Source organism: Myiozetetes cayanensis, unplaced genomic scaffold, assembly GCF_022539395.1.
Source record: "Myiozetetes cayanensis isolate MyiCay16 unplaced genomic scaffold, myiCay2020 scf3, whole genome shotgun sequence".
In the NCBI taxonomy this organism is placed as follows: Eukaryota; Metazoa; Chordata; class Aves; order Passeriformes; family Tyrannidae; genus Myiozetetes; species Myiozetetes cayanensis.
The window spans coordinates 921,983-947,813 of record NW_026087521.1 but is presented as its reverse complement, the minus strand read 5'-3'; the positions used below and the strand labels follow the sequence as shown (position 1 = coordinate 947,813).

Below are 25,831 nucleotides of genomic sequence, written 5' to 3'. Positions count from 1 at the left end.
ACACGGAGGGCAAGGGAACAGCACCAGTGTCACCTCAGTGTGCAGAGGCAGGACACAAGGACATGGGCACAGGGATACAGGGACTCAGGGGTACAGGAACAGCCCAGAGCACTGAGTGCCACGGCCAGGCCTGCCTGGGACACCTCCAGGCCTGGGCACTCCAAACCTCCCTGGGCAGCCCCTGCCAAGGCCTCACCACCCTTTCCAGCAACAAATTCCTCCTCAGGGCCAACCTGAGCCTCCCCTGGCACAGCTTGAGGCCCTTTCCCCTTGTCCTGTCCCTGTTCCCTGGGAGCAGAGCCCGACCCTCCCCGGCTCCCCCCTCCTGGCAGGGACTTGCAGAGCCAGAAGGTCCCCCCTGAGCCTCCTTTTCTCCAGGATGAGCCCCCCCAGCTCCCTCAGGAGTTCTCCACACCCTTCCCAGCTCCCTTCCCTTCCCTGCACACGCTCCAGCCCCTCCATGGCTCTCCTGGCTGAGGGCCCAGAACTGACCCCAGGATTCCAGGGAGGCCTCCCCAGTGCCAAGATCTCAAAAGCCCCCAGCTCCAGGCCTGGGCTCTCTCCTCCCTGAGCCTCGGAGCTGCCCTGGCTGCAGGAGCAGGGACAGGGCCGTGGAGCATCTGAGCACTCCGGGGCATGACCAGGGAAGCACTGCCCGATCCAAGAGACCTCGGGACGCTCAAGGACAAACACGGGATGCAGGTGGGCCGGGGAGGGATGTCGCGAAGGTCACTGGCTGGAAACCCGGAATTGTTTTTTGGATTCGGCTGTCACAGCCCAACTCCTCCCAGTTCTGCCCAGCCTCCCCCTGGAAAAGGCCCCGCACACACCTTGTGGAAGCGGATGACGGGCTCGGGGTGGATGCGGATGATGTGCAGGCACCAGCGATAGCCCTGCAGCAGCTGTGCAAACAGGCGCAGGAACACGGCTCGGATCTCCTTGTCCTGGAAAGGGAAGGGCAGCGAGCTCATGGAGCGGTCACGGCGAGGTGGGACAGGGTGTGGATGAGGCAGCTCCCAGGGCAGGAGTTTCCCCCCCAGCGCCGAGGAGAGGGAACCAACCCATTGGGTCAGGGCAGGAAACATGGCAAGGATTCCAGGGGAAAAGGAGCACAGCAGCATGGATTCACTGCTCAGCCACCTGGATGCTGCGCAGGGAGGAGGAGGAGCTCTCACAGCCCCAGGATTTGCTGAAGGGCCCAAACATTCCATGTGTGCCTCCAGCCTGGCTGTGAACCCCTGAGCACTGCAGGCTCCAGCCACGGCTCGGAGCAGTGCCCTCAGCGACCGGGCAGTGCCAGTGACACCGAGATGGAGACAGGTCTGGAATCGTGCCCAGGAGATGGGAGGGATGTCCATTAGGAATGGCCTCTCCACTCACCTGCATCTTGAGGGAAGAGGCGGAAATGGTGGAAGGGAGGAAGGCGAGATCAGCCACCTCCAGCTCCGGGTCCAGGACCTGCACAGGGAACACACACAGCTTTCTTCCCGGCAGGAAAAACCAAGGAGTGCTCCCCAGAGACCCCACAGTCCCCCTGGAAAAGCACTGAGGGGTTTGGAGACAATCCACCAGGGATCAGGAACGGGAAGCCTCACAGCCTGACCCTTCCTTGGGAATCACTGCTGGCAGAGTGGGGCTCCCAGGGGAGGGGGAACCCTCCGGCTGTGCCAGGGAGATCTTCCCCCCCCAGTGCCCCCAGGAGCCGCAGCGTGGGCTGGGCACAGTGCCCTGGGCACGCTCTGGAGCACCGGGAACACGGGAACAGCCAGAAGGGCTGCAGGGCCACAGCTGCTTCCTGCCCACGGGCTGGGAGCCAGCCTTCCCATTCCCAGAAACCTTTGGCAGAGGAACCCCCTCTGGCACTGCCACGCATCATCGGATTGGGATTGGGAATGGTCCCTGTGACAGGATCAGGAGAACCTCAAGGTGTGAACCCTGCTCTCAGAGGAGCCCCAACTCCGTTCCCAGCTCCCTGGACATGTGTGTCGTTCCCAGGGCTTTGGCACCCCAGGGATGCAGGGAATGCTGCAGCACTTACCATGGAAAGGGCTTCCCGGGTCTGCTGGAGCAGGGGCTCGGGGAGCAGGGAGATGTGGACACACTCGGGAACGTTCACAGTCCCACCATCCAGATCCGCGATCACCACATCAAGCTGGAAGGGCAGCACAGCGTGGGATGAGGCCTGGCTTCCCAATCCCACATCCCACAGGTCCCACTGGACCCAGCCATCCCCACGGGGCCCAGTAATTCCCACTGGACCCAGCCATCCCCACAGGGCCCAGCCATTCCCACTGGACACAGCCATTCCCACCAGGCTCATGAGGACACCTGGATGCATCCCAGGCTGAGCACATGGAGCCTGTGGCCCCAGGCACCCTGAGGATGATGCCTGCTGTTTGGCACAGGGAACAGGGATCACGGTGTCTCACCAGCTCCTGCGTCTCCGACTGGAAGATGGAGTGGACCCCGATGATGAAGGGGGTGGGGGTGCTCAGCACCTCCAGGAGCTGGGCAGGCAGGATGGGCACGTAGGTGAAACTGCAACCAGAAAGAGCCTCAGCGCAGCCCCGAGCCCTGCTCTGCACCAAAACACGGGCACCAGCCCTGATCCCGGCTCCGGAGGGCAGGGTTAGATGGGAGATTGGGAAGGAATTCTGGGCTGGGAGGGTGGGGAGGCCCTGGCCCAGGTTGCACAGAGAAGCTGTGGCTGCCCCTGGATCCCTGGAAGTGTTCAAGGCCAGGTTGGACAGGGCTTGGAGCAACTTGGGATAGTGGAAGGTGTCCCTGCCCATGGCATGGGGTGGCACTGGAAGAGTTTTAAGGTTCCTTCCCACCCAAACCCTCCTGGGACTCCATGATTCCATAATTCTATAATATGATCCCACTGAGAGAAGGGAAAGGGGATGGATTCTGGAGATAGAAGCACCTCTGGCCTCTCCCATCTGGTATCACCATGGGGTGACTGCACAGCCCTGGATCACATCCCATACTCTGATGGGATTGCTTCCCTCTGCCAAGAGCTGCCCCAGCCAGGATCAGGGAACACTGCTGGGAACACCTTACTCCTGAATATGGAATCATGGAATATCCTGGGCTGGAAGGGACCCACAAGGATTATTGACCCAACTGCCTGGCCCTGCACAGACACCCCAACAATCCCATCCTGTCCTTCAGAGCATTGTCCAAACCCTCCTGGAGCTCTGGCAGCCTTGGAGCTGTGCCCACTGCCCTGGGGAGCCTGGGCAGTGCCAACCACCCTCTGGGGGAAGGACCTTGTGCTGAGATCCAACCTGAGCCTGCCCTGGCACAGCTCCAGCCCTTCCCTGGGTCCTGTCCTGGTCACCAGGGAGGAGAGAACATTTCCCAGCTCAGCCCACCCTGCCTGGAGAGGAGGGAGGCAGGGCTGGGAGATTCACCAGTCACACTGGGAGGCAGGAGAGCTGGCACAGGGTGGAGGGTCGGGGGGCTCAGGGACCCCTCACCTGTACTTGAGGGGGAACATGAGAGCCAGGAGAGCCCGGCAGGCATCCGTCAGCCGCTGGTAACTGCTGGAGAGGAACAGGATCTTGTGCTCGGTCAGCGCCGCGCAGAACAGGAACAGCACGTTGGTGATGCCTGGCAGGGCACGGGCGGGCGCTCAGAAACGGGGGACCCCTTTTACACCCCTCCAGAGACCCCTGACCCGCCCCCCAGGGCTGGAGACTACTCCCCATCCCCACACCCTGCCCGAGAGAGGAGCTCAGATCCCCCAGAGAGCCACTCCTGAGTCACCCAGGGAAGCCCCTCTTCCAGAGGGGCAGTGTGGGGATGGCTCTCACCGAGCTGGCGGAACAGCAGGGCCACGCTGCAGCTGCTGACGGGGAGAGAGTCGTTGATGGGAGTCTGGATCACCTGCCTGTCCCCTGCCCCCAGGGAGATCGTCCTCTGCAAGGGAACACACACCCAGTCACTGGGATCATCCTGGCAAGGCACAAGGACGAGGCAGGGGCAGCCAAACACCCCCGGAGCAGGGGACAGGGTGACCGCGCCCCTGGCACAGCCCCCGCACCCAGCACAGCTGGAGCACGGCTGCTGGGGGAAGAGGGAAGAGAAAACAGGGAAGAGGAAGAGGAGAGAGGAAAATGGATGTTGCCACTGAACCCCTTGGGTGCTTGACTGGGTCCATGGGCTGAGGGGAGGAAGGGGACCTGTTTCAGTATTCCCAGCCAGCACCAGCAACATCCCGGCGGCCCCAAGATCCACACGGAGACGTGGGACACAACGGCTCCCCAGCACTCAAGGGCTCCCCAGGCCATGAGGGCTCTCCAGGCCCTTGGACCCAAGGGGAGCAGCTCCTCTGTCTGTGCCCACCCAGTCCTGCTGTGCTGAGGAGTCACAGACCTGGCTGCCTCCCGGGCACAGGACGGACAGACCGGGCACGGGCTCATTGCTTCTTCCCCAACACCACTTATCATTCCCAGACTGAGCCCATTCCCAGTGGCACAGGGATGCTTGCACACCCCAAGGCTCCCTCCAGGCTGCAGGGGCTGGGGCAGGAGCAGAGCTCTGGCCCTTCTCCTCCTCTTTCCACACCTCTCCAGGGAACATGCTCCTGCAATAGCAGGTTTCGCCACCTCCCCACAGCCGCAAGAGCTGCCAGACCCTGCCAGGAACAGCCCCAAAATCCAGTGCTGGACACGGCCGTGGTCGAGTAGAGCCAGACCCCTGACCTGCTCCTCCAGCCAAGCTTTCACAACCCCCAGGAGAACACATAGAGGCAGATGGGCCAGTCTGGAATGCAGCCCCTTCCCAGAGCCCAGGGACACATCCCAGGACACACAGACAGACAGCCCAGGGTGCCCTGAGACCAGGACACGGGCCTGGGTGGGCCACACTCAGAGCAATTAACAGAGAGGCTGTTAACGAGGGGACAGACCCAAGGTGGGAAAGAAATGTGGGAAAGAAATGTGGGAAAGAAAAGAAGTTCGTACCGCTGCTTCGTCGTCCGCGTCAGGCTGAGGTGGGACAGACAGAGAGCACAGTCAGTTAGGACACATGGACAGTGGGACAACGGGACAAGGGGGACACGGACACGGGCAGAGCCAGCCACGAGCAGGGACAACGCTCAGAGAGGAGCCCACATACACAAACACAGACATGGAGTGAAAGCCATGGCTACAGCACTGGGAAAGAGCCTTGGACACGGCAGGAGAACAGACAAAGCACAGCAAGGGAAGGGAAGTGCCACCAAACTGTCACCCCTGTCACACACTCCCTGTTCCCACAGCACAGAGAGGTCCTGCCCCAGCTGGGGGGATGGATCTGGGCCAAACCCAGCGAGCCACAGCGGCTGCAGAAGCCGCCCTGCTCCAGCCAGCCCTCCTCGTCCTGCCAGGGAGGAACCGGATCCAGGCAGATCCCACGGGAATGGATTGCAAACCCAGGGTGCCTGGCACAGCCCCTGTGCCCTGGCAGTGGGCAGCACCCTGCTCTCCTCCCTGAAGAACTGGATAGGCCTGGCTCCATCCCTCTCCTGCAGATACCGGGAGCAGTGCCGGGCTCTCCCAGGATCTGCATCGCTCTGGGTGCTCAGAGGGAGCCCCAACCCTACGGCAGCTCCAGGAGCTCCTGCCCAAAAACCTGCTCAGACAGGGCAGGGAGCAGCCCTTCCTTGGGGTCACGGGAACAGGGGGAAGGAAAGCCCTGTCTGGAGGCACTGGGGGTCTGTGGTGCTGCCCCAGTGCCCCGTGGTGCTGTCCCAGCCTCGCCAAGACTCCCCCACCTGGATGTGGGATAATTAACATCCCTTTGTGCTGGAGGAAGAGGAGCTCAGCTGAAGGGGGAGACAAGCGCACATCCACGGTGACACTGGAGGTGACACCATGGCAGGAAAGCCCCAGGGCACTGCACTGCTGTCCCCAACCTCCTGCCAGAGGGTCCAGCTGGGCTCTCCCTCTGTGCCATCCCCAAGGCAGCTTCAGCCAACCCCCTCTGCCCCATCTGCTGAGCCCAGCTGGGCTGCCCGGAGCAGGAGGGGGCTGCTGGAGGGACACAAGAGGGGAGAGCAGGGGGTTTGATGGCCCTGGCTCTGGGCATGGGCCTGTCCAGCAGAGATGCCAGCCAGGCACGGGCACAGGACCAGGCACAGGCCCAGGCCAGTGCTCCGAGGAGAGCTCCAGGCTGCCCGTCTGGCATCGCTGGCCCTCCCTGGCCCGGTGTCCCCGCAGCTGCCCCGGCCCTGCTCTCACAGATGGCCCGTGACCAGCCGGCCCTGGAGCAGCTCTGCGGGTAATCGGAGCCAGGAGTGCAGGAGTGACCACGGACCATGGAATCCATTTACACAGACAGACCAGCACCCACGTCAGCCACTGGTCAAGCCCCCGGTGCTCCTTCCCAAGGGAGCAAGGAGCCGGGACCGCGTTGCCGGATGGGGGAGCGCAGCGGAGCGGAGCGGAGCAGCAGGGCCTTCTCAGCTGAGCGGCTCCACGTCACGGAATCTGGGTGTTTGTGCTCCAGAGCACTTGGGAAGGCAGCAGGGCACGGAGCCAGACCCTGCCCACGGGGCCCACTCAGCTCACCCAGCACGGCAAACCCAGAGCCCAGCTGAGCAGGACCCCTGGCCCGGCCCTGGCAGAGCTGCTGGGGGGGCAGAGCACAGAGAGGGAGAGGGAAGGGCATGGAGAGGGAGAGGGAGATCAGGACACCCACCTGTGCTCCCCCCGTGATGGGGATGGTGCAGGTCAGGAGGTTCCCGATGACGGTCTCCAAGGACACGCTCAGCCCGTCCACATAGATGGTGTAGATCAAACCCAGGCTGTTCTGGAGGGGGGGGAGCAGGGCACAGATGAGCAGGGCTGGGAGCTGGGGAGACCCCCCCAGCGTGGAGCCCCATCTCCTGGGGGGCTCCCAGGGCTTGTCCCCGGCCAGACACGCCCTGGGATTGCCAATCCCAGGTGCAGTGCTCCAGGTCTTCCTCCTCCTCATCCACAGAGATGGGATATTTGGCACATGCTCTGTTTGCTTCCAGCCAGCACCACATCCCCATACCCACACTGACCCCCTTGGAGCAGCAGAGCCTTCCCACAGTGCCATGAGCAGAGTGACTGGGAATAGCTGGGCTCTGCAGCCCCCCAGCACTCCCAGTCCCACAAATACTCCAAGGAAGGGGTGGGAAGGAGACCCTTTCCCAGCAAGGGCTGGCTGAGGTCCCCCAAATCTGGGCAATGCCCCTGACAACACCCTTTGACTCTGGTCAGCCCTGGGTGGTTGTTGTAGGTTCCTTCCACAGCTTCTCTGGTCAACCTGGTCCAGAGCCTCCCCACCTCCCAGACAGCAATTCCTTCTTAATCTCCCATCTGTCCCTGCCCTCTGGCACTGGGAAGCCATTCCCTGTGTCCTGTCCCTCCAGGCCTTGTCTCCAGTCCCTCTCCAGCTCTACTGGAGCCCCTTTAGGCCCTGCAAGGGGCTCTCAGGTCTCCCTGGAGCCTTCTCTTCTCCAGGTGATCCCCCCCAGCTGTCCCAGCCCCATCCCCATGGACACAGCCCAGCTCCCAGCCCGAGCCCTCCCAACCCCTTCCCAGGCACACAATGCAGCACCTTCCCACAAACACAGCTGGCAGAGACCAACGCTCCGCAGGAACGGGCTGTTCCTCCTGGTTTCCCATTAACCAGGCGGGTCCGGGCCGGCACAGGGGGCCCTGGCTCTGTGTCCTGACATCGTTCGGGGTCAGCACAACGGGGCCCGGCTCCGGATGCAAAGGGCAGGATGGGAACGGGCCACGCTCCCACGGGTGCTGTGCCAGGGTGTTCCTGTGGCCCTTGTTCCCAGGGTCAGGAAGCCTTTCCCAGCATTGCTCCCTGAGCAGGATCCTGGTTCCAACATCCCGGACTCACCCTGAACACCTCGGCGTGGTCCAGCCGGGACACCAGCACCAGGCTCTTGGGGGCGAAGAGCTGCGCAGGTTGAACAGGAGACGACGACGACTCCTCCTCCTCCTCCTCGCCCTCACCATTCCTGGGGTGGCTCTGGGGCTGGGGAGACACACACCAGCCAGGGCACGGGGTTACAGGGTGCTCTTCCTCCTCCTGAGATCCCAGTGCCAGGGTCAGGATTCCTCTGGCACATGGGAAGTGGGGAACCATTGCTTTTCTGCCGCTGACCCCCCTTCCCAGCCAGCCATGCATTCCCCTGGCACAGGGAAGGCAGGAACCACTGGCCAGAGCTAAATGCAGCTGGATGCTTCCCCCCAGCACTGCTGCCCCCCATCCCAGTGTCCCCAGCACCTGAGGGCTCTCCACGGCCTCCCAGAAGGTGAAGCAGGCGCAGTAGTGGCGCTCCGAGTTGATGTCGGTCAGCACGGCCACGAAGAAGGTGGGGGGATTCCTCTCTGGGAAGAGCTGCCAACCGCTGGGCTGGCAGAACTGTGGGGGAGGAGGGATGGGGTCAGAGGGGCTGCCAACCACTGCCCCTCAACCCCTGCATTCCTGGAGGGTGTGAGAGCAAACCCTGACCCCACCAGTCCCGGATCCTGGGAAGAGGGAGCTCAGTGTGGCACCAGATCGCTCACAAAGCAGGCAGGGAAGGGCACTCCATGATCTGGAAATGGGGAGAGCACTGGGCTCTGAGCCCCCCCTCCCCTCACCCACTCTACCTGAGGCACCCTTCCAACACCCTGGACCAGCTTCTGGGACTTCCCAAACCCCCTCTCAGGGGGGAAACAGGGCCAGTGCCATCCCCTCCTCTCCACAGGGACAGCAGGAGCTGCCCAGAGGAAAGCAAGTGGGAAGAAAGGGTGATGGGACACCCCAGCCAGGATGGGTACCCTGCACCCAACCCCAGGAGCCCCAGCACAGGAGCTGTGAGGGACTTGGCTGGGTGAGGGGCTGTTGGCACCGGCACCAAGCCCCCCAAACTGTGCATGGCCCCCTGGGCTCTGCACACACCCCCAAGCCCACCAGGGCACCGAGCCCCCCGAGCTCTGCACACCTCCAGCCCACCACAGTGCCAGGCAACCACACGCTGGCACCACAAGGTCCAGGGAGGAAAGGTGACCCTGTGCTGCTGTGGACATGCAGGACATGGCACCGGGCTGGCTCCAGGAGGTGGCACCGCTCCCCTGGGCACACACTGCCCGTGGCTGTGCCACCGCTGCCCTTCCAGCACCTCCCAACCCCGCCGAGCCTGCCACTGGGACTTCCCAAACCCCATCCCAGGGCCAGGGGTAATTCCAGCCAGCAGCCCCAGGACTCCCCTGGGTTTCCAAGTCTCAAGGGGTTTTCTGTATTTCCTCAGCCCTGTGGAAAATTCCCGGCAGTGCTGGGACCTCCCTGGACGCAGGACAGCTCGGCTCCTTCCGGGGCCACACCGAGGACAAGGGGACTTGAGCAAAGCCCAGGATGAGAACGAGGTGGCACCAGGGCCAGACTGGTCACAGGGCCCAACACACGAGGAATCCCTGCCCAAACCCTCAGGAATCCAAGTTTCCACCTGGTGAGTTTTCCAGCTGTTCACCACTCCCGGTGCTCACGGAGCCCATGGAGCCTCCTCTGTAAGAGCTGAACACTGGCCATGGGGCAGGAGCTTGGATCTCCCCAGACACCCGGGGATGGGAGGGGAGACAAAGGCACCCGAGAACTTCAACACCACCCAGTCCCACCCTGCCCTGGGCAGGGACACCTTCCACTTCCCCAGGTTGCTCCAGCCTGGCCTTGGACACTTCCAGGGATCCAGGGGCAGCCACAGCTTCTCTGGGCACCCTGGGCCAGGGCCTGCCTACTCTCACAGCCAAGTGCTACATCCACGTGGCTTTTAAATCCCTCCAGGGATGGGGACTTCACTATATCCCTGTCTCCTCTTACCCTCAATAATTTTCCAAAACCTGGAGTATTTTCCAGCTTCAGCAAAAAAATATGACACACAATTAAAAGGGAAGTTCACCAAGTCCAACAGACTGAGTCACATCCACACCTCAAAGCTCATCCTGTTCCACGTGGACACCTTCCACTAGCCCAGGTTGCTCCAAACCCCATCCCACCCAGCCTGGAACACTTCCAGGGATGGGGTAGGCACCGTCCCTCCAGGTCATTGTCCAAGAGCTCCCTTCCAGCTCTTAGAGCTCCCTTAGGCACTCTGGATGTCTGGGACACTGGCTTGGCTGTGCTGCCAGAGGTGGAACAGATCTGGAGGTCTGGGTGTCAAAACCATCCCAGAACTGCCCCAGGATGTGGAAATCCTGTGCTGTGTCAGGCAGACCTGTGGGATCACAGCATGGAAGGACCAGCGCCACAGGAAGGATCCAAAGGGAGAGTGGGAATGGCCCTGACCCTCCCTGGAGCACACACAGAGGCCCTGGATTTACAGGGATCTCCCTTCCCATCGCACACCTCGCTCGGGGCCGTGGCAGCCACTGCCACCAGGATCCCTCGGTTCTCCCGCTGCTCCCCTGGGAATGCCCACACCAGGCAGCTCCAGGGGCTCTGGAGGAGAGAGCTCTGGGCAGGGAAAGGAGGAGCTGCAACAGGAACACGTCCACATCCTGTGTGTGTGTGTCCCCAGAGGAACTGGATCCATTAACATGAGATATTTCTGTTTGGAATTGCTGTTGGACGCCACACAAGGCCAGAAGCTACAAATTCCAGCTCCCTGACACCCCAGAAAGCCTCTTCTCCCCCAAAAGCTGCTAAAAAGAACCAGCTGCGACCGCAATGTCACGTCCCACCCAATCCCCCAAGATCGGTTCCCTCGGATTTTCGGGAGCTGCCCTCAGCTCAGCCCCGCGTGCTGTTCCCCTGGGACACCTCGGGGAGCTTGTGGGAAGCCCTGGAGCCACCCCTGGCTCCCAACAGGACAGGGCTCCAATTGTTTAAATTCCAGGGATTTTTTGGCTGGACGGTTTGACCCTTGGGGGAAAAAAGCAGCTTTCCTCCTGTTTGGGACTGTTCCCAAGTCCCTGCAGACACCAGGAAACTCAGACCAGAAAAATAACGTGTATTTTTGCCTCAGAAACATCCGGAATGGCGCTGGAGTTTTGGGGAACACGCGATGGGAAGAGAGGCCGGACACTGTTGATACCAGTGATGATGGGAAGCTGTCCAGCCCTGGCACAGCTGCCCAGGGCAGGGGAGAGAGTCCCCATCCCTGGAGGGATTTCAAAGCCTAAATGATTCCATGATCCCACAAAGTGCAGAGGGAAGCAGAGCAGCCTCCAGAGGGGCTCAGTGTGGGGTCTGACCCTTTGCTGGCAGCAGAGCAGGATTTGGGAAGAGCTTCCACTGCAATTTAGCAACCCAGGGGAACAATCCCTCTCTCCTGGATGAGTCGAGCTGGTTTGGAGGATCCCATGAAGCACCACATCCAGCTGGGTGTGCCATGCTGTGGGAATGACCTGGCACTGAGCTGATCCCAAAGGACTCGTGACAGCCCGTGACTGTGTCTGGAGTGCTGGGAGGGATCCAGGCCCCAGCAGCTCCCAGGGATTCCCCCTGCTCGGAGGGGGCAGCGGGAAAGGCCTGACCATGCTCCTGAGGTTGCATCCCTGGCTCCTCCAGGAAACATTCCAGCATCCCAAGCAGCTGATCCTGGAGGATCATGGGGAGCCAACACACTGGATCCCACCGTTTCCAGAGTGTCCTGGACCCAGAGCTGCACCAGGGCAGGTGGGAACCCCTCCCTCCATCAGACCCTGTGGGACGTGTCCCAGTGTCACCCACCCTGGTGTCACCTGGGGGTCCCCAGTGACTCACCAGCTCGATGCCCTGCGGGAAGGGGTTGTCCTCCCAGTCCTTCTCCGGGAAGCGCTGCAGGATCTGTCCCTGTCCATCCCCGCTCCCTGCAGAGACAAGAGAGGGATTAGAGGGCAGCCAGGAGGAACCCCCACCAGCCCCTGGGAATGCCAGGCTGTAAGCAACACTGGGACATTCCAGCACCGTGTCAGCCCTGCATGGCAGCCCAGGAGAGACCCCAGCCCATCCCACAGGCACGGTGGCACTGCCCACCCCAGCAGGGAATAGCGGCGATTCCAAAGGATCCAGGAGCAAACAGCTCCCGGCGTTATCTGCGGAGCGGAACGGCCGTGGGGCAGCACCTCCGGTCACGCTCCAGTCCAGGCTTCCTCCCTCCTCGTGCCAACAGGGATCACACACCCGGTCCGAGCGGCAATTCCCTGCTCCTTATCTCCAGCCTGGCACTCGGCCTTTCCCAAACAACGGCATCCTGCCCTCGGCTTTGCCTTTGGCTTCCCTGCAGCTCCTGCTGCCTCGTGGCTTTGCGGTGCCACGCTGGGCAGGGAGCACTGGGAGCACTGGGAGCACTCCCAGCCTCACCTGCCCCCCAGCCCACACCAACCCAAACACTAAATCCTGCTGTTTTCCCATGGAGTCGGCCCGGACAGCATGGAAAGGACTGCAGGCACAGAGGCTCCTGGGACAGCCTGAGGTGATGGCTGAGCCACCTCCAGGAGCTGCCAGCCTGGGGAAGCACTTCCACCCTGGACATGTCCTCGCAGCGATGAAGCCGCTCACGGATCAAGCTGGGGATCAGAAATCTCGAGGATTGTGGCGCAGCCGTGAACACAGGCAGCCCTGTGACGGCTATTCCAGCCCCTTCCAGAGCTGCTGAGGGATTATCACATCCACTGCATCATCCAGGGGACCACCCAGGGCCTCTCCCAGCCCTGCTGGATTTGGGAGCCGGGTTCTGGCCAGGGAAGAGCCGAGGGGGCCAGGAACAGGAGCAGCGCAGCCCCGAAGGGCTATTTTGGGAGCGTCCCCAGGGCCCCGCTCCCCACCCGGCAGCCACAGCTGGATTTAGCAGGACAGGGCAGTGGGAAAGGTGCCATTTATAGCCCGAGGCCCAGAATGGAAAGGTCAGAGCCAAGTTGGGCAGACAGAGACAAGGATGGGGTTAACCAGACCCCGCCGGCCACAGCTCCCACACCACGGCCCTGGGCAAGGGCTCCTGCTCCCGGTGCCAAGGGCCCGGCTCAAGCTCCAGACGGGAAAATCCCTTTAGATCCACAGGTCAGGATTATGGCTCTGATGGCTCCGACCTGTGCCCTCCACATCAGCTCGCTCCGGTCCTGCCACGAGCTGGCACGTGGCTCTGCTGGTACATCCGCAGGGAACAGACACAGGATCACACAGTCATGGAATGGGCTGGGATGGGAGGGACCTTAAAGCCCATCCAGTGCCACCCCTTGCCATGGGCAGGGACACCTTGCACTGGCCCAGGTTGCTTCAAGTCATGTCCAACCTGGCCTTAAACACTCCCAGGGATCCAGGGGCAGCCACAGCTTCTCTGGCCAACCTGGGCCTGGGCCAGGGCCTGCCCACCCTCCCAGCCAGCAATTCCTTCCCAATATCCCATCTCATCCCTGCCCTCTGGTACTGGGAAGCCATTCCCTGTGTCCTGTCCCTCCAGGTCTTGTCCCCAGTCCCTCTCCAGCTCTCCTGGAGCCCCTTTAGGCCCTGCAAGGGGCTCTCAGGTCTCCCTGGAGCCTTCTCTTCTCCAGGTGAACCCCCCCAGCTGTCCCAGCCTGGCTCCAGAGCAGAGTGATCAAGCCCTGGGGGCCTCCTCTGGACTCTGCAGCAGCTCCACGTCCTCCTGCTGTTGTTCCCAGGGCTGGGGCAGCTCTGTAGGGGGGGTCTCACCTGAGAGGGCAGAATCCCCCCCTCCCTTGCCCAGGACACAGAAGGGGGGGTTTCTGGGCTCATTCCAAGAGCTGTAGAGAGCCAAGAGAAACTTGACTCCTGGGGTTTTCCCAGAGCCAAGTGCTCCCACACCACTCAGCCAGCTGCAGGCAGGTACATCCTGATTTTAGGGACTGTCACCAACAAACAGCCTGACTCAGGACTCCTGGACAACCTCCCGGTGCTTCCCTCAGCTGCTCCTCGGGCAGCCCGATCCCAGCCTTCCCACTTCCCAGCATTCAGCTCAGGCAGAGCCGTATCGGGCTGTGGGATCGGCGCGTCCCTTCCTGCCAGGGGGAACTGGACCTGCCCCATCCATTCTCCTGCTTTCCCGGCCGAGATTCCTGGGAAAGCACGTGTGCCTGTGAACCTCGGCCTCCACACAGCTGCTCGGCTCGCGTTTTCCTTCCTGCTCCGGCAGGACTGAGGGTGACACCTGGGGGAGCCTGTCCCTGTCCCTGTCCCCGTCCCCGTCCCCACCGGCTGGATTTGGAAGCTTACGGGATGTTATTGCAATACAGGAAATTCTAAATAAGCACAAAGTTAAACTCTCAGCTGCAGGATGACCCCGGCCGGGAGCGCTGGCACGGCGGGAGGGGTCGGTTCCGTGGCCGGTTCCATGGTCGGGGGGTCACGGCCACGCCAGCTCCCAGCGCTTCCCTCACTCCCAGCGTCCCTTAAATGATGTGACGACAGCAGCTCAGCCTGAACACCACACAGAGACCAAGCTGAGTTCGCAGAGGGGTTTTAGGCAAAGTTTTTCCTTGTTTGGAAGGAGTCCTGTCCCGCCCCTCCCACCCGACGCCCTCCACTGCCAGTGACCGACGCCACAGGAAGGGGTTTCACCACGGCATGGGACCACCAGTCCAGCCAGGAACCCCCAGGAACGGGGCCTCTGCAGGCTCGGACACGACTCCCACACCCCAAACCTCGGAAATTCAGGATGATATCACCCAGGGGAACACAAAGCTCAGCCAACACAGCTCAGCGTTGGCTGCCCCTGGATCCCTGGAAGTGTCCAAAGCCAGGTTGGACGGGGTTTGGAGCAACCTGGGATAATGGAAGGTGTCCCTGCCCGTGGCAGGGGGTGGCACTGGATGGGCTTTAAGGCCCCTTCCCACCCAAACCATTCCATGATCCTATGATTCTAAGTCCTCACCACAGGAGCAAGATGTGCTTCACCCTTCCTTCCCCCCAGCTCCAGCTGTGTCACCAGCTCCAAAGGTGTCAGCTCAGCCGGGAGAGGGCAGGGGGGTCACTTCAGAAACGTTCAGTTACTTCAGATACATTAAATTATTTCCAAAATGTTCACTTTACACCGTCAGTGATTTTCCAGCTCCCCCCAGATGGACTCAGCCTCATCCCTGCTTTGAAGCATCATCAGCTGAGAGCTTCTCGCTGCCTCAATGCAGAAATCATTTACAAATTTAGCAGTTTTACAGCACCCTAAAACCCTTCGTGCTCCCAAGCCCTGCCTGGAGTCACCGAGGTGGCTCCTCGCAAAGCCACCAGGCACGAGGCCACACAGCCTGCCTGGGGCCGGGAGCTCCTGCCAAGAGCACTCAGAGCCCGACACCACAACCCCAAACACCGGAGCTGCTCCAGCAGATGCAAATGAGCCCAGCCCCAGCAGGTCACACTGACGGTGCTCTTGGACTGGGGAAGGATCCACGTGGATCCACGTAGATCCACGTAACCCCGAGGCAGCACCGCCACGGCCCGGGAAATGCCCCGCAAGACGCGGGAGCGATTGCATCAACCACCACGCGAGGCCACAGGGCGGGACGGGCCCCAGCCCGGGAAGTGCCAAAGCTTGGGAGGGCTTGGAGCAACCTGGGCCAGTGGAAGGTGTCCCTGTCCGTGGCAGGGCATGGCACCGGGTGGGCTTTAAGGTCCCTTCCCACCCAAAGCATTCCACGATCCTCAGAGGTGTCCTGCTGACCTGGGGACGGCCGGAGCACCGCTCAGCCCTCCTCCAACTCCCGAGGGAGGGGAGAGCTGGGATATTCCAGCTCCTCCCTCAAGGAGAGCAGGAGAAGCTCTGGGGGATTAAGAGAACAGCAATAAGGCAGCAGCAGGGACGGAGCCATCCCCACCCCAGAGCCCCCCCCAGCCCCACCACACGGCGGGCACGGCCGGCCCAGAACAACACGCCGAGTGTCTGCTCCGGGACAATGCAGGCACTGTTCCCTCCTTACGTATTCCCGAAAGGAGCACGAAGAATGGCTTTGCTATGGAGGGGAACAAAAGGGCTGTGTGAGGGCTGGGGCTGTCCCGCTGCTCCGGCCACGCCACAGCCCCAGGGCTGCCTCTGGAGAAAGCCCACCCGGTCCAGGATGAGAGAGGGGACGGTCCCTGTCCCCACACCTGGCCATGAGCAATGTCCCCCCAGCACGGGAGGGGACAGCCCAGACCCCACCAGCACACACGGTGGGTGCTGCAGCTCCCTGTGCCATCCACCGGTACAAGGAGGGACTTTGCTGCCATGAATCCCAGGATCCCTGAGGCTGGAAAAGCCCTCCCAGCCCATGGAGCCACCCTGTGCCCCATCCCCACCTTGTCCCCCAGCCCAGAGCACCGAGTGCCACGGCCAGGCCTTCCTGGGACACCTCCAGGGCTGGGGACTCCAAACCCCCCTGGGCAGCCCCTGCCAAGGCCTCACCACCCTTTCCAGCAACAAATTCCTCCTGGTGTGGCACTTACTGGAATCCCACTGTCCCCTCCAGCTGCCCCCAAGGCCACGTCCCTGCTGTGGGCACAGCTGCTGTGTCCCCTGGTACAGGGACAGCATGGCTGGTGAGTGAATAATCCCAAGGAATAACAACCCACTCATGTTCCCCATTCCAGGTTTTAGTGTAATTCCACAGGACAAGGAGCTTGGGCAGGGACAACACCCTTTCCCAGGCAGCAGGAACTCCAGGTGGCTGCAGGTGGGCAGGGCAGGACCAGGGTGACACCAACACCTTTGGCTCTGCCAAAGGGCCTTTGATGGGATTCAGGGTAAAATTCTCCACTAGAGACAAGTCACACCTGGAACACCAACTCCTGTCCCGACCACGGCTAAAAAAAGGGGGAAATTTAGGAGAAAAGGCCTCATTCCGTGTTTACTGATGGCCCTGGTGATGTCTGAGGACGTGCTGTAAACAGTGACAGATAACGATCAGAGCACAAACAGTTTGGGCCAGGCCAAATGCGGAGCTGAGCTGGGTGAGGAGGCACTGTCTGCATGCAATCCCAACCAGCTCCCTGCTGAAAACACTCCCTCCAGCCAGGGAACGCTTCCCGAAGGAGGCCAAGCCCTCCACGCTGGGGTCACTCACCTCCAGTTACAACATCCTCGAGCAGAGTCAGCGGGGACGGCACTGCCCGACCGGCACGGGGCGGGGGACCAGGGCACATTCCCAGCAGGGCAATTCCAGGGAGCCAGGGCTCTCCTTTCCCGGCACGGCAGGCACGTGAGGCTCTGGATGAGCCCCACCATCAAGAGGTGTTTATAGGGAGCTAAATGACGTGGGTGAAAGAGGGGACAGAGTTGATCCCCCACTCTGTCCCACCAACCCTGGCCTGGGTCCCCGGTCCCTGAGCTGTCATTATTCCTCAAACCTCTTCCTAATCCCTCTGAAGTGAAGGATGAGAAGCGTCAGAGATCCCATCTCCCCTGGCTGTGTGGGAGCAGCTGGGCACTGGACCCCCGGGGCAGTGCCGGGTGCCCTGTCAGGACCTGGAGGTGCAGACTCACGGGATCGGGAATGCTGGCAAACCCCTCTGGCTGGAAAACCCCCGTGGGCCTGTGGAATGTGGGGCTCTCCGCTCTCCCACCACCCCAGATCCTGTGGGAAGATCCACTCGGATGCCCCCCTGCAGTGGATGCTGCTCCTGCCCACACACGGCACTTTTGGAATGACACTCAACACACACCCCCGTGGGTCAGGGAAGATCCCAGGATCTGGGAATGCTCGGTGAAGGAGGGAGCAGCTCCGTATGGAATCAATCCTGTCCTGGTAGGGGGTGACAGATTTCCCACCGTCTCCAGCGGGGCTGGAGAGCGGACACGGCACATTCCCGTACGGAGCGGAGTCCCTGGCACAGCCCGGCTGTCCCTTGATCCGGTGCCAAGGGAGAGCCGTGTTTATCTTTAGAAACATTAAGGCAGAAGAGGAAGTAATTAAATAAAAAAAAAAACCCGCCTGTTTCCGAGAGCTCGTCCCAGGAAAGCGCTGCCGGCCCGGAGGGGGCCTGGCAGCAGGACACAGATAAGGCTCCGCAGCTGCCACCGGCTCACCCAGAGCCAGGAAAACTTCCACGGATCCCTGCAGTGACACGGCCACAGAGCCCCAAACCACCACTCACATGGGGCTGCTTCCAGCCCAGGGCCAGAGATCCCCTTGGAGGAGCCCTCCAGGAAAACTGTGACGAGCTGAGGGGCCAGGAGCTGCTTTAAGGGACCTCAGGTGACCTTCAAAGGTCCCTTCGGGCTGGATGGGCTCTAATCCCTCCCCACCCAAACCATTCCATGACTCTCTGATTCCATGCCCTGGCCCGGGAAGGGTGCTGTGGCTCAGTTCCCTGGGATGAGGATCCCGATGCCCCTCCGGAGCTCCGTGGTCGTGCCCGGCCGTGGTTCCGCGTGGCCAGAGCTGCTAAAAGCATTTTGGGGAGGAACCTCTTCTATTTTTACCTGATGCCGAATTCCAGTTGCCTCCCAGGGGAGCCATTCCCCTCCTGCACTGGCACCCCGGGGCATAATTACAGGGCTGCCAACGTTTACCCACGCCTAAAAACAGCCTGGGCTGCTCCCACCACCCCTCCTGCCCCGGGAGCCCACTGATCCCTTGGGACCCCACTCCCACAGTCCCTCCTGCCCTGGGGGTCTCAGCAATCCCTCTGGATTCTGGAAAAGGGCCCCAGGAGGGACGGGATGGAGCTGGGAGGGAGCGGGGTGTGTTTGATGGTGGGTCCTGACAACCCAGCTGGGGGAAACTGCAGGGAAAAATATGTGGGAATTATGGAATGCTTTAGGTTGGAAAGGATCTTAAAGCCCATTCAGCCCCCAGGGACATCTTCCACTGGTCCAGGTCACTCCAGCCCCATCCAACCTGGTCTTGGACACTCCAGGGATCCAGGAGCAGCCACAGATGCTCTGGGAAATCCATTCCAGCCCCTCCCCACCCTCCCAGCCAGCAATTCCTTCCCAATATCCCATCTGTCCCTGCCCTTCAGCAGTGGGAAGCCATTCCCTGTGTCCTGTCCCTCCAGGCCTTGTCCCCAGTCCCTCTCCAGCTCTCCTGGAGCCCCTTTAGGCCCTGCAAGGGGCTCTCAGGTCTCCCTGGAGCCTTCTCTTCTCCAGGTGATCCCCCCAGCTCTCCCAGCCTGGCTCCAGAGCAGAGCTGTTCCCAACTGGCAAACGGATGCCGAGGGACAGTAGGAGCCAGATCCAGCCCCAGACACAGCAGAGAATGGAATCAGTTTCAATTCCAGGACAAAAGGGCTCAGTGCCAGCCCCTCTCCTGTCCGTGCCAGGCAGTTCCCTGCAGGGCAGCCAAGGACAGAGGGAAACCCCAAAATCCAAACCCCAGCCCGGGCTGTTCCTCACGGATCACACACGGGTGCCCAAGTCCCTCCCCATTCCATCCTGCCAGGGCAGAAGGACTGATTTAAGCACTGGCTCAGTTTGTCTCGACCCTACAGGGATCATTTCCATCCAGAGTCTGCCAGGATCAACATCTCCCACAGCCGGAGAAGGAGCTTTTGTTCCCAGTGTCCCACACAGGAGGCGGCCGGAGGGTCGGAGCTGCCGCTGGAGTGCGGCACATCCAGAGGGGAAAATGGTGCAGGGAGGGACAATGACACAAACTGCCAGATGTGGGATACAGGAGCGGGAATCAGGTCAGATTCCACGGGGGCCTCAGCCAGGTCGGCAGCGCCAGAGCTGCCCAGGGACTCCTGTTGAGTGTTGGAATGGAGGAAATGTTCCCAACATTCTCCAACTCCCTGACAGGAGGGGGGAGCCGGGTTGGGGGGGGGTGGGGGATCGAGTTCTGCTCCCAGGGAATAAGGGACAGGACAAGAGGAAATAGCCTCAAACTGTGCCAGGGGAAGGGCAGGCAAATTCCTCCTGGAAAGGGTGATCAGGCACTGGAAGGGGCTGCCCAAGGCAGGGGTGGAGTTCCCATCCCTGGAGGGATTTCAAAGCCCTGGGGATGTGGCACTTTGGGACACGGATCAGTGATGGCCTTGGCAGTGCTGGGGATGGTTGGACCCAATGGCTTTTCCAACCTCAAGGATTCCACGATTCTGTGAACACAGTGGAGCAGCCCTCTGAGACCATTGAGTCCAGTGACTCCAAACCTCCCTGGGCAGCCCCTGCCAAGGCCTCACCACCCTTTCCATGAGGAAATTCCTCCTAGTGTCCAACCTGAGCCTCCCCTGGCACAGCTTGAGGCCGTTTCCCTTGTCCTGTCCCTGTTCCCTGGGAGCAGAGCCCGACCCCCTCCAGCTCCCCCCTCCTGGCAGGGACTTGCAGAGCCAGAAGGTCCCCCCTGAGCCTCCTTTTCTCCAGGATGAGCCCCCCCAGCTCCCTCAGCCGCTCCTCACAGGATCTGTGCTGCAGAAGGGAATCCCCTGGGTGAGGGAAGACCCTCCTCAGGGATGTGACTGTCCCAGGGCAGCAGGAAGAGCCAGGAGGTGCAGGAGGAGCGGCAGCTCCGGCAGGAACCTCTCAGTGAGCCAGCCCAGCCCGGAGGGGGAAGGGGCCAATGCCAAGGGGAACTGAAACCCCATCAAACCGATCACAGACTGCTCTGGGATGGAGAAGTGATTCTGCCCCTCGAGCCTTCAGCTTCCTCATCGGCGTTTCCCTGCGAACCAGGGGAAGTTCTGAGCAGGTAAAGCCCGTTGTGGTTCCAGGGCAGCAGTTCCCATCCCACGGAACACCGAGCTGTCCCTCCAGCCTGACCCCACAGCCCGGAGAGGAGCCGTGCCCTGCCCAGGGTCGGGAATGCCAGCCCTGCTGCCCCCAAATCCCACGGCACAGGGAGACGGAGCCCGGCCACGGTCCCACTCCTGCCCCTGGTGACCCGGGATGGCTTCTCACCTCTAATCCTTGGGAACAAGCTGGGAGATGGGAATCCGAGCGCCACCGGCCCTGAGCACAGCCAGGGGATTACTGGGATTAGCGTGTCCCTGGCAGCTCCTGCTACAGCTCCTGACTGACCCCACCAACAGCCAGATCCCAAACGCTCCTCGTCCTCCCCACACAGATTATCTGGGAAGTCTGCGGGAGGTCACGGAGGCGAGCGGGAATGGCACCGGTTCCAGAGGAGAGGCCCTTCCCCCAGAGGGTGCTGGGGCACTGAACGGGCTCCCAGGGAACGGGCTCGGCCCCAGCGCTGACAGAGCTCAGGGACAACGTTCTCAGGGATGGGGGGGATTGCTGGGGTCACCAAGGGGTGGATCAATGATCCCTGTGGGTCCCTGCCAGTTCAGGATATTCCAGACACCTCTCCCCAGAGCTGCTCCCAGCCCGATCCCAACCCCAGTCTCGGTTGCCAACGCCGCTCAGCTCCGGCTGTGCCAGGAGCTGGGACCTGGATCCCGGAGGGTTCCCGAGGATCAGCAGGGCATGAGGCTCTTCCCAGATTATCCCAGGGGTTTGAGCTAAGGATGGGAGATTTGGATGGGATATTGGGAAGGAATTGCTGGCTGGGAGGGTGGGCAGGCCCTGGTCCAGGTTGGTCAGAGAAGCTGTGGCTGCCCCTGGATCCCTGGGAGTGTCCAAGACCAGGTTGGAGCAACCTGGGCTAGTGGAGGTGTCTCTGTCCAGGGCAGGGTGGGACTGGGTGGTGTTGAAGTTCCCACCCAAAGCATTCTGTGATTCCCTGAACCTGAGGCACATCCGGCAGCCCTGGCAGTGGCAGACGCTCCGTGTGCTGGGAAGGAAACACCGCTCAGGTTGATCCTTACGGGAAGGGAACACAAACCTCCTCTCCACCCAAAACCAACAGAGCCAGGCTGGGGCAAGTCCACAGTCCCAGGGTGGCTCCACACCTGGGTACTTCCCTACCAGTGGATCCTGGAGAGCAGAGGACAAGGCTGGAAAATTTCCACGTGCCTTGAGGAGCTCCTCCACCCCCCAAGCCTAAAATCCCCCACTTCCAGAAAGAACTCAGCTGAAATCCTTGGATAAGTCCCCAGCCCTGGAGGTGTCCCAGGCAGGCCTGGCCGTGGCACTCAGTGCTCTGGGCTGGGGGACAAGGTGGGGATGGGGCACAGGGTGGATCCATGGGCTGGGAGGGTTTTTCCAACCTCAGGGATTCCCTGATTCTGTGAATCCCTGGATCCAGCTCAGCACCACGAGCTCCTGCCATGCTCTGCACCCACACGGGATGGCTGGCAGGGCCCGGGTCCGACTGGCACCCTGTGCCAGGCACTCAATCCAGGAACTCCAGGAACAGCCACAACATCACATTTTCATTCCTTAAGGCAGGAAGAGCTGGCCCAGCCTCAGGAGAACACGTGAGGATGGGCACAGAGCCCGGGACTCCCAGCCCAGGGTGACATTTGGGGTCTTTGCAGGGCTCAGCCCTTGGGGACAGGGAGATGAAACACTGTGCTCTGGTGAAGGGACAGGAGATAATTCCCCATCCCGAAAGGAGCGGAGGAGAAATCCAGCTGGAGCAGGAGTGCACTTCTCTGAGATGCCTGGCACATTCCACACTCCACACACAGGGAGTTTCCAGCTCTGGAAGTAACTGCTCAGACTTGAGATGCCAAACGTTCAGCTCTGCTGCTGTTGTGCCAGAAAAACTGAGAATCGTGGAATCATGGAATGGTTTGGGTGGGAAGGGACCTCAGAGACCATGTTTTCCAACCCCCTGCCGTGGGCAGGGACACCTTACACTATCCTGGGTCACTCCAGCCCCGTCCAACCTGCCCTTGGACACTTCCAGGGATCCAGGGGCAGCCACAGATGCCAGGGCCTCCCCACCCTCCCAGCCAGCAATTCCTTCCCAATCTCCCATCTGTCCCTGCCCTCTGGCACTGGGAAGCCATTCCCTGTGTGCTGTCCCTCCAGGCCTTGTCCCCAGTCCCTCTCCAGCTCTCCTGGAGCCCCTTTAGGCCCTGCAAGGGGCTCTCAGGTCTCCCTGGATCCTTCCCTTCCCCAGGTGAGCACTGACTGCAGCACGGCCACCCCTCTGCCCCCAAACAGCTTCGCTTCCACCACAGCAAGACCCTGCTCTCCCAAAAAAGCAGAAAACCTTGGAATTGGAGCCAACTAAATTCCATCTGTGGCGTAGGCTTAGGTTTTTCCAAGACCTCAACCAAGTGAGTGACCCCCCGTTCAGGCACAGGGAGGGAAAACATCTCCCAGGACTCACCAGGCTGAAGGAGAAACAACCCCTGGAGCATTCCACAGTCAACCAAACAACCAGGAAACCACCCCGAGAGCCATGTGAGTGTGAAACCAGGTCAGACACCACTAAAGGTCACAGAGAAATGAGTAACAAACTAATTAAAAACATAAATAAAACGGGAATTAGCGATAAATTTCAGAGAACCACAGAAAATCCCAACGTTTTCTCCAACATCAGCTTCCTGTCCCGCTCAGATTTTCAGGAATACCGAGCAATATTCGCAACGACCTCGTCCCACCGGGGATTTTGGACAGCACAGCCCTGAACAGCTGGTTCCAGACAGACCAATCCCAGGGAAAAACACCCGACAGACCAAAAAAAAAAAAACACATCAAGGGCCGGGAAAGTTGGAAAATACGTCCTGAGTATTCCAAACTTGGCCGTGGATCAAGGCAAAGCTCCGTGTGGACAGAGCCCAGGCAGGAAGGACGTGAGGGACCCCTCGCACACCCCCCGAGCCATCCCGGGACAGGAGCGACCTTCCCAGTGCTGATGGAGCTCAAGGAGACAGACAGAGCCCCGGGATAATCCCACTGGAGGGCCGAGACGTGCGTGGGCACACGGGGCTGGGGATAAATCCCACAGACAAACACCAGGTCTGCAACAGGATCAGCACTCCAGCACTGCTGGAAACCCCCAGGGAATGGGAATTCATGATTTATCCCAGGAGACTCCAGGAAAACAGACTGGCCCCAAGGTGATTCCGGTGATGTCAGGCCCCAGAGGGATTTGGCTCCTGACAGAGTCAAAATCCCCGTGGCCAAGTGGTTTGGGTGCTCAGAAAGGGACTGGAGGCCCTGGAGGCCCAGGACAGGAACATCTGCACCATCTGGGAAGTCACCAGTGGGGAACAGTGCCCCAAAATCCGACCCAAATCTGTCCAAACTGAGACTTGAAGCAGTGGAACAGCACAGGATGATCCCACCACCTCCCCATTCCCTCCATCCCACACCACAGCTGGAGCTGGGATGAGCCCACCACGTCCCTGTCTCTCCCTCCAGACCTGGGGAGGAGAGTCCACATTTTCCAGCAAGCATTTCTGGGAAGGGATCCAAGAGCTGTGAGCAGCTTCCTACTCTCCCTGCTCCTCCAGAGCCCCTTCCTCATCCTCCTTTTTCCCAAGGCCAGGGCAAGGAGACGGCATTTTGGTTTTGGGGTGGTACATGATGACACTCCCAACTTATCCCCCTTTTTCTGAGCTCCTTCCAGCCACCCCAGCACGTGGAAAATTCCAGGCACCCCAAAGCCCTCATGGGCTGGGATGAAGCAGCAGAGCCAAGCAAAATAATGCAAAATAATCACATTGAAATGATTTCAGAGACGGAGAATGGGAAGGCTGAACGGGGAAAGCCATTCCCTGTGTGCTGTCCCTCCAGGCCTTGTCCCCAGTCCCTCTCCAGCTCTCCTGGAGCCCCTTTAGGCCCTGCAAGGGGCTCTCAGGTCTCCCTGGAGCCTTCTCTTCTCCAGGTGAACCCCCCAGCTCTCCCAGCCTGGCTCCAGGCTGTCCCCTCTGGCAGTGCAGCTGAGAGGAAACCAGCACAGGGATGAGCTCCCTGTGCTCACCAGAGTGACACAGGTGACACTGCCACCATCCCCCACACAAGCTCTGAAGGGCTCAGGAGGACTTATCCCAGGTTATCCCAGGAATTCCTGTGTGCCAACATCCCAGCTCTGCTCCCAACACTCGCACCTGGTGCTGCAGGGATGTTCCCACACCCTCGAGGCCCTGGATCCCTCCTGATCCCTGAGGCAACACGGACAGGCAGCAGATCCCCCTGGACACTGCCAGGGAGCTGGGAAGGGTCTGGAGCAGCAGGAGCGGCTGAGGGAGCAGGGGGGGCTCATCCTGGAGAAAAGGAGGCTCAGGGGGGACCTTCTGGCTCTGCAAGTCCCTGCCAGGAGGGGGGAGCCGGGGGGGGTCGGGCTCTGCTCCCAGGGAACAGGGACAGGACAAGGGGAAACGGCCTCAAGCTGTGCCAGGGGAGGCTCAGGTTGGCCATGAGGAGGAATTTGTTGCTGGAAAGGGTGGTGAGGCCTTGGTAGGGGCTGCCCAGGGAGGTTTGGAGTGCTCAGCCCTGGAGGGACTTCAAATCCCTGTGGATGTGGCACTTGGGGACATGGCCAGTGGTGGCCTTGGCAGTGCTGGGGACAGTTGGACTCAATGGGCTCCGAGGGTTTTTCCAAACAATTCTGTGATTCCATTAAAAACAACCAACAAACCAGACAAACAAATGACCTGCACGAGGGGGTTGAGGTGCAGCTGCTGGAGTCAGGTGAGCTCCACAGCAGGGACACACCCACCAGGTGACCCCACACCAGGTGAGCTCCTTGTTGTGGCTAAACAAGGGCACCCAGTGCTCAGCAAACCCCGACTGCCCCTGCACCCACTCCTGAGCTTTGTTTTCCAGTGACAACATCCTGGGAGGGTGGGCAGGCCCTGGCACAGGTTGGGCAGAGAAGCTGTGGCTGCCCCTGGATCCCTGGAAGTGCCCAAGGCCAGGCTGGACGGGGCTTGAAGCCACCTGGGCCAGTGGAAGGTGTCCCTGCCCATGGCAGGGGTGGCACTGGATGAGCCTTAAGGTCCCTTCCCACTCAAACCATTCCACGATTCCATGACACTCTTCTCCTGAGGGGGCTGTGACCATGGCAGGGGCAATCCAGAGCTCCTCTCCCACCTCTCTGGGAGTCCCTGACCAGGGCTGACCCCCTCCAGCACCTCCCACATTCCCCCATCCCAACGCCACCTCCAGCCC

General features: G+C 61.1%; 1 protein-coding gene across 1 annotated transcript in view; it reads right to left on the bottom strand.

Annotated features, from left to right (window-relative positions):
* SBF1 (SET binding factor 1) overlaps positions 1–25,831 on the bottom strand; it is a 54,785-nt gene that overhangs the window by 18,638 nt on the left and 10,316 nt on the right. Inside the window, 10 exon segments of the mRNA XM_050325019.1 lie at positions 831–944; positions 1,381–1,458; positions 2,039–2,152; positions 2,430–2,538; positions 3,483–3,615; positions 3,819–3,924; positions 6,688–6,798; positions 7,873–8,010; positions 8,263–8,400; positions 11,722–11,807. Coding sequence (XP_050180976.1) covers positions 831–944; positions 1,381–1,458; positions 2,039–2,152; positions 2,430–2,538; positions 3,483–3,615; positions 3,819–3,924; positions 6,688–6,798; positions 7,873–8,010; positions 8,263–8,400; positions 11,722–11,807 — 1,127 coding nt within the window.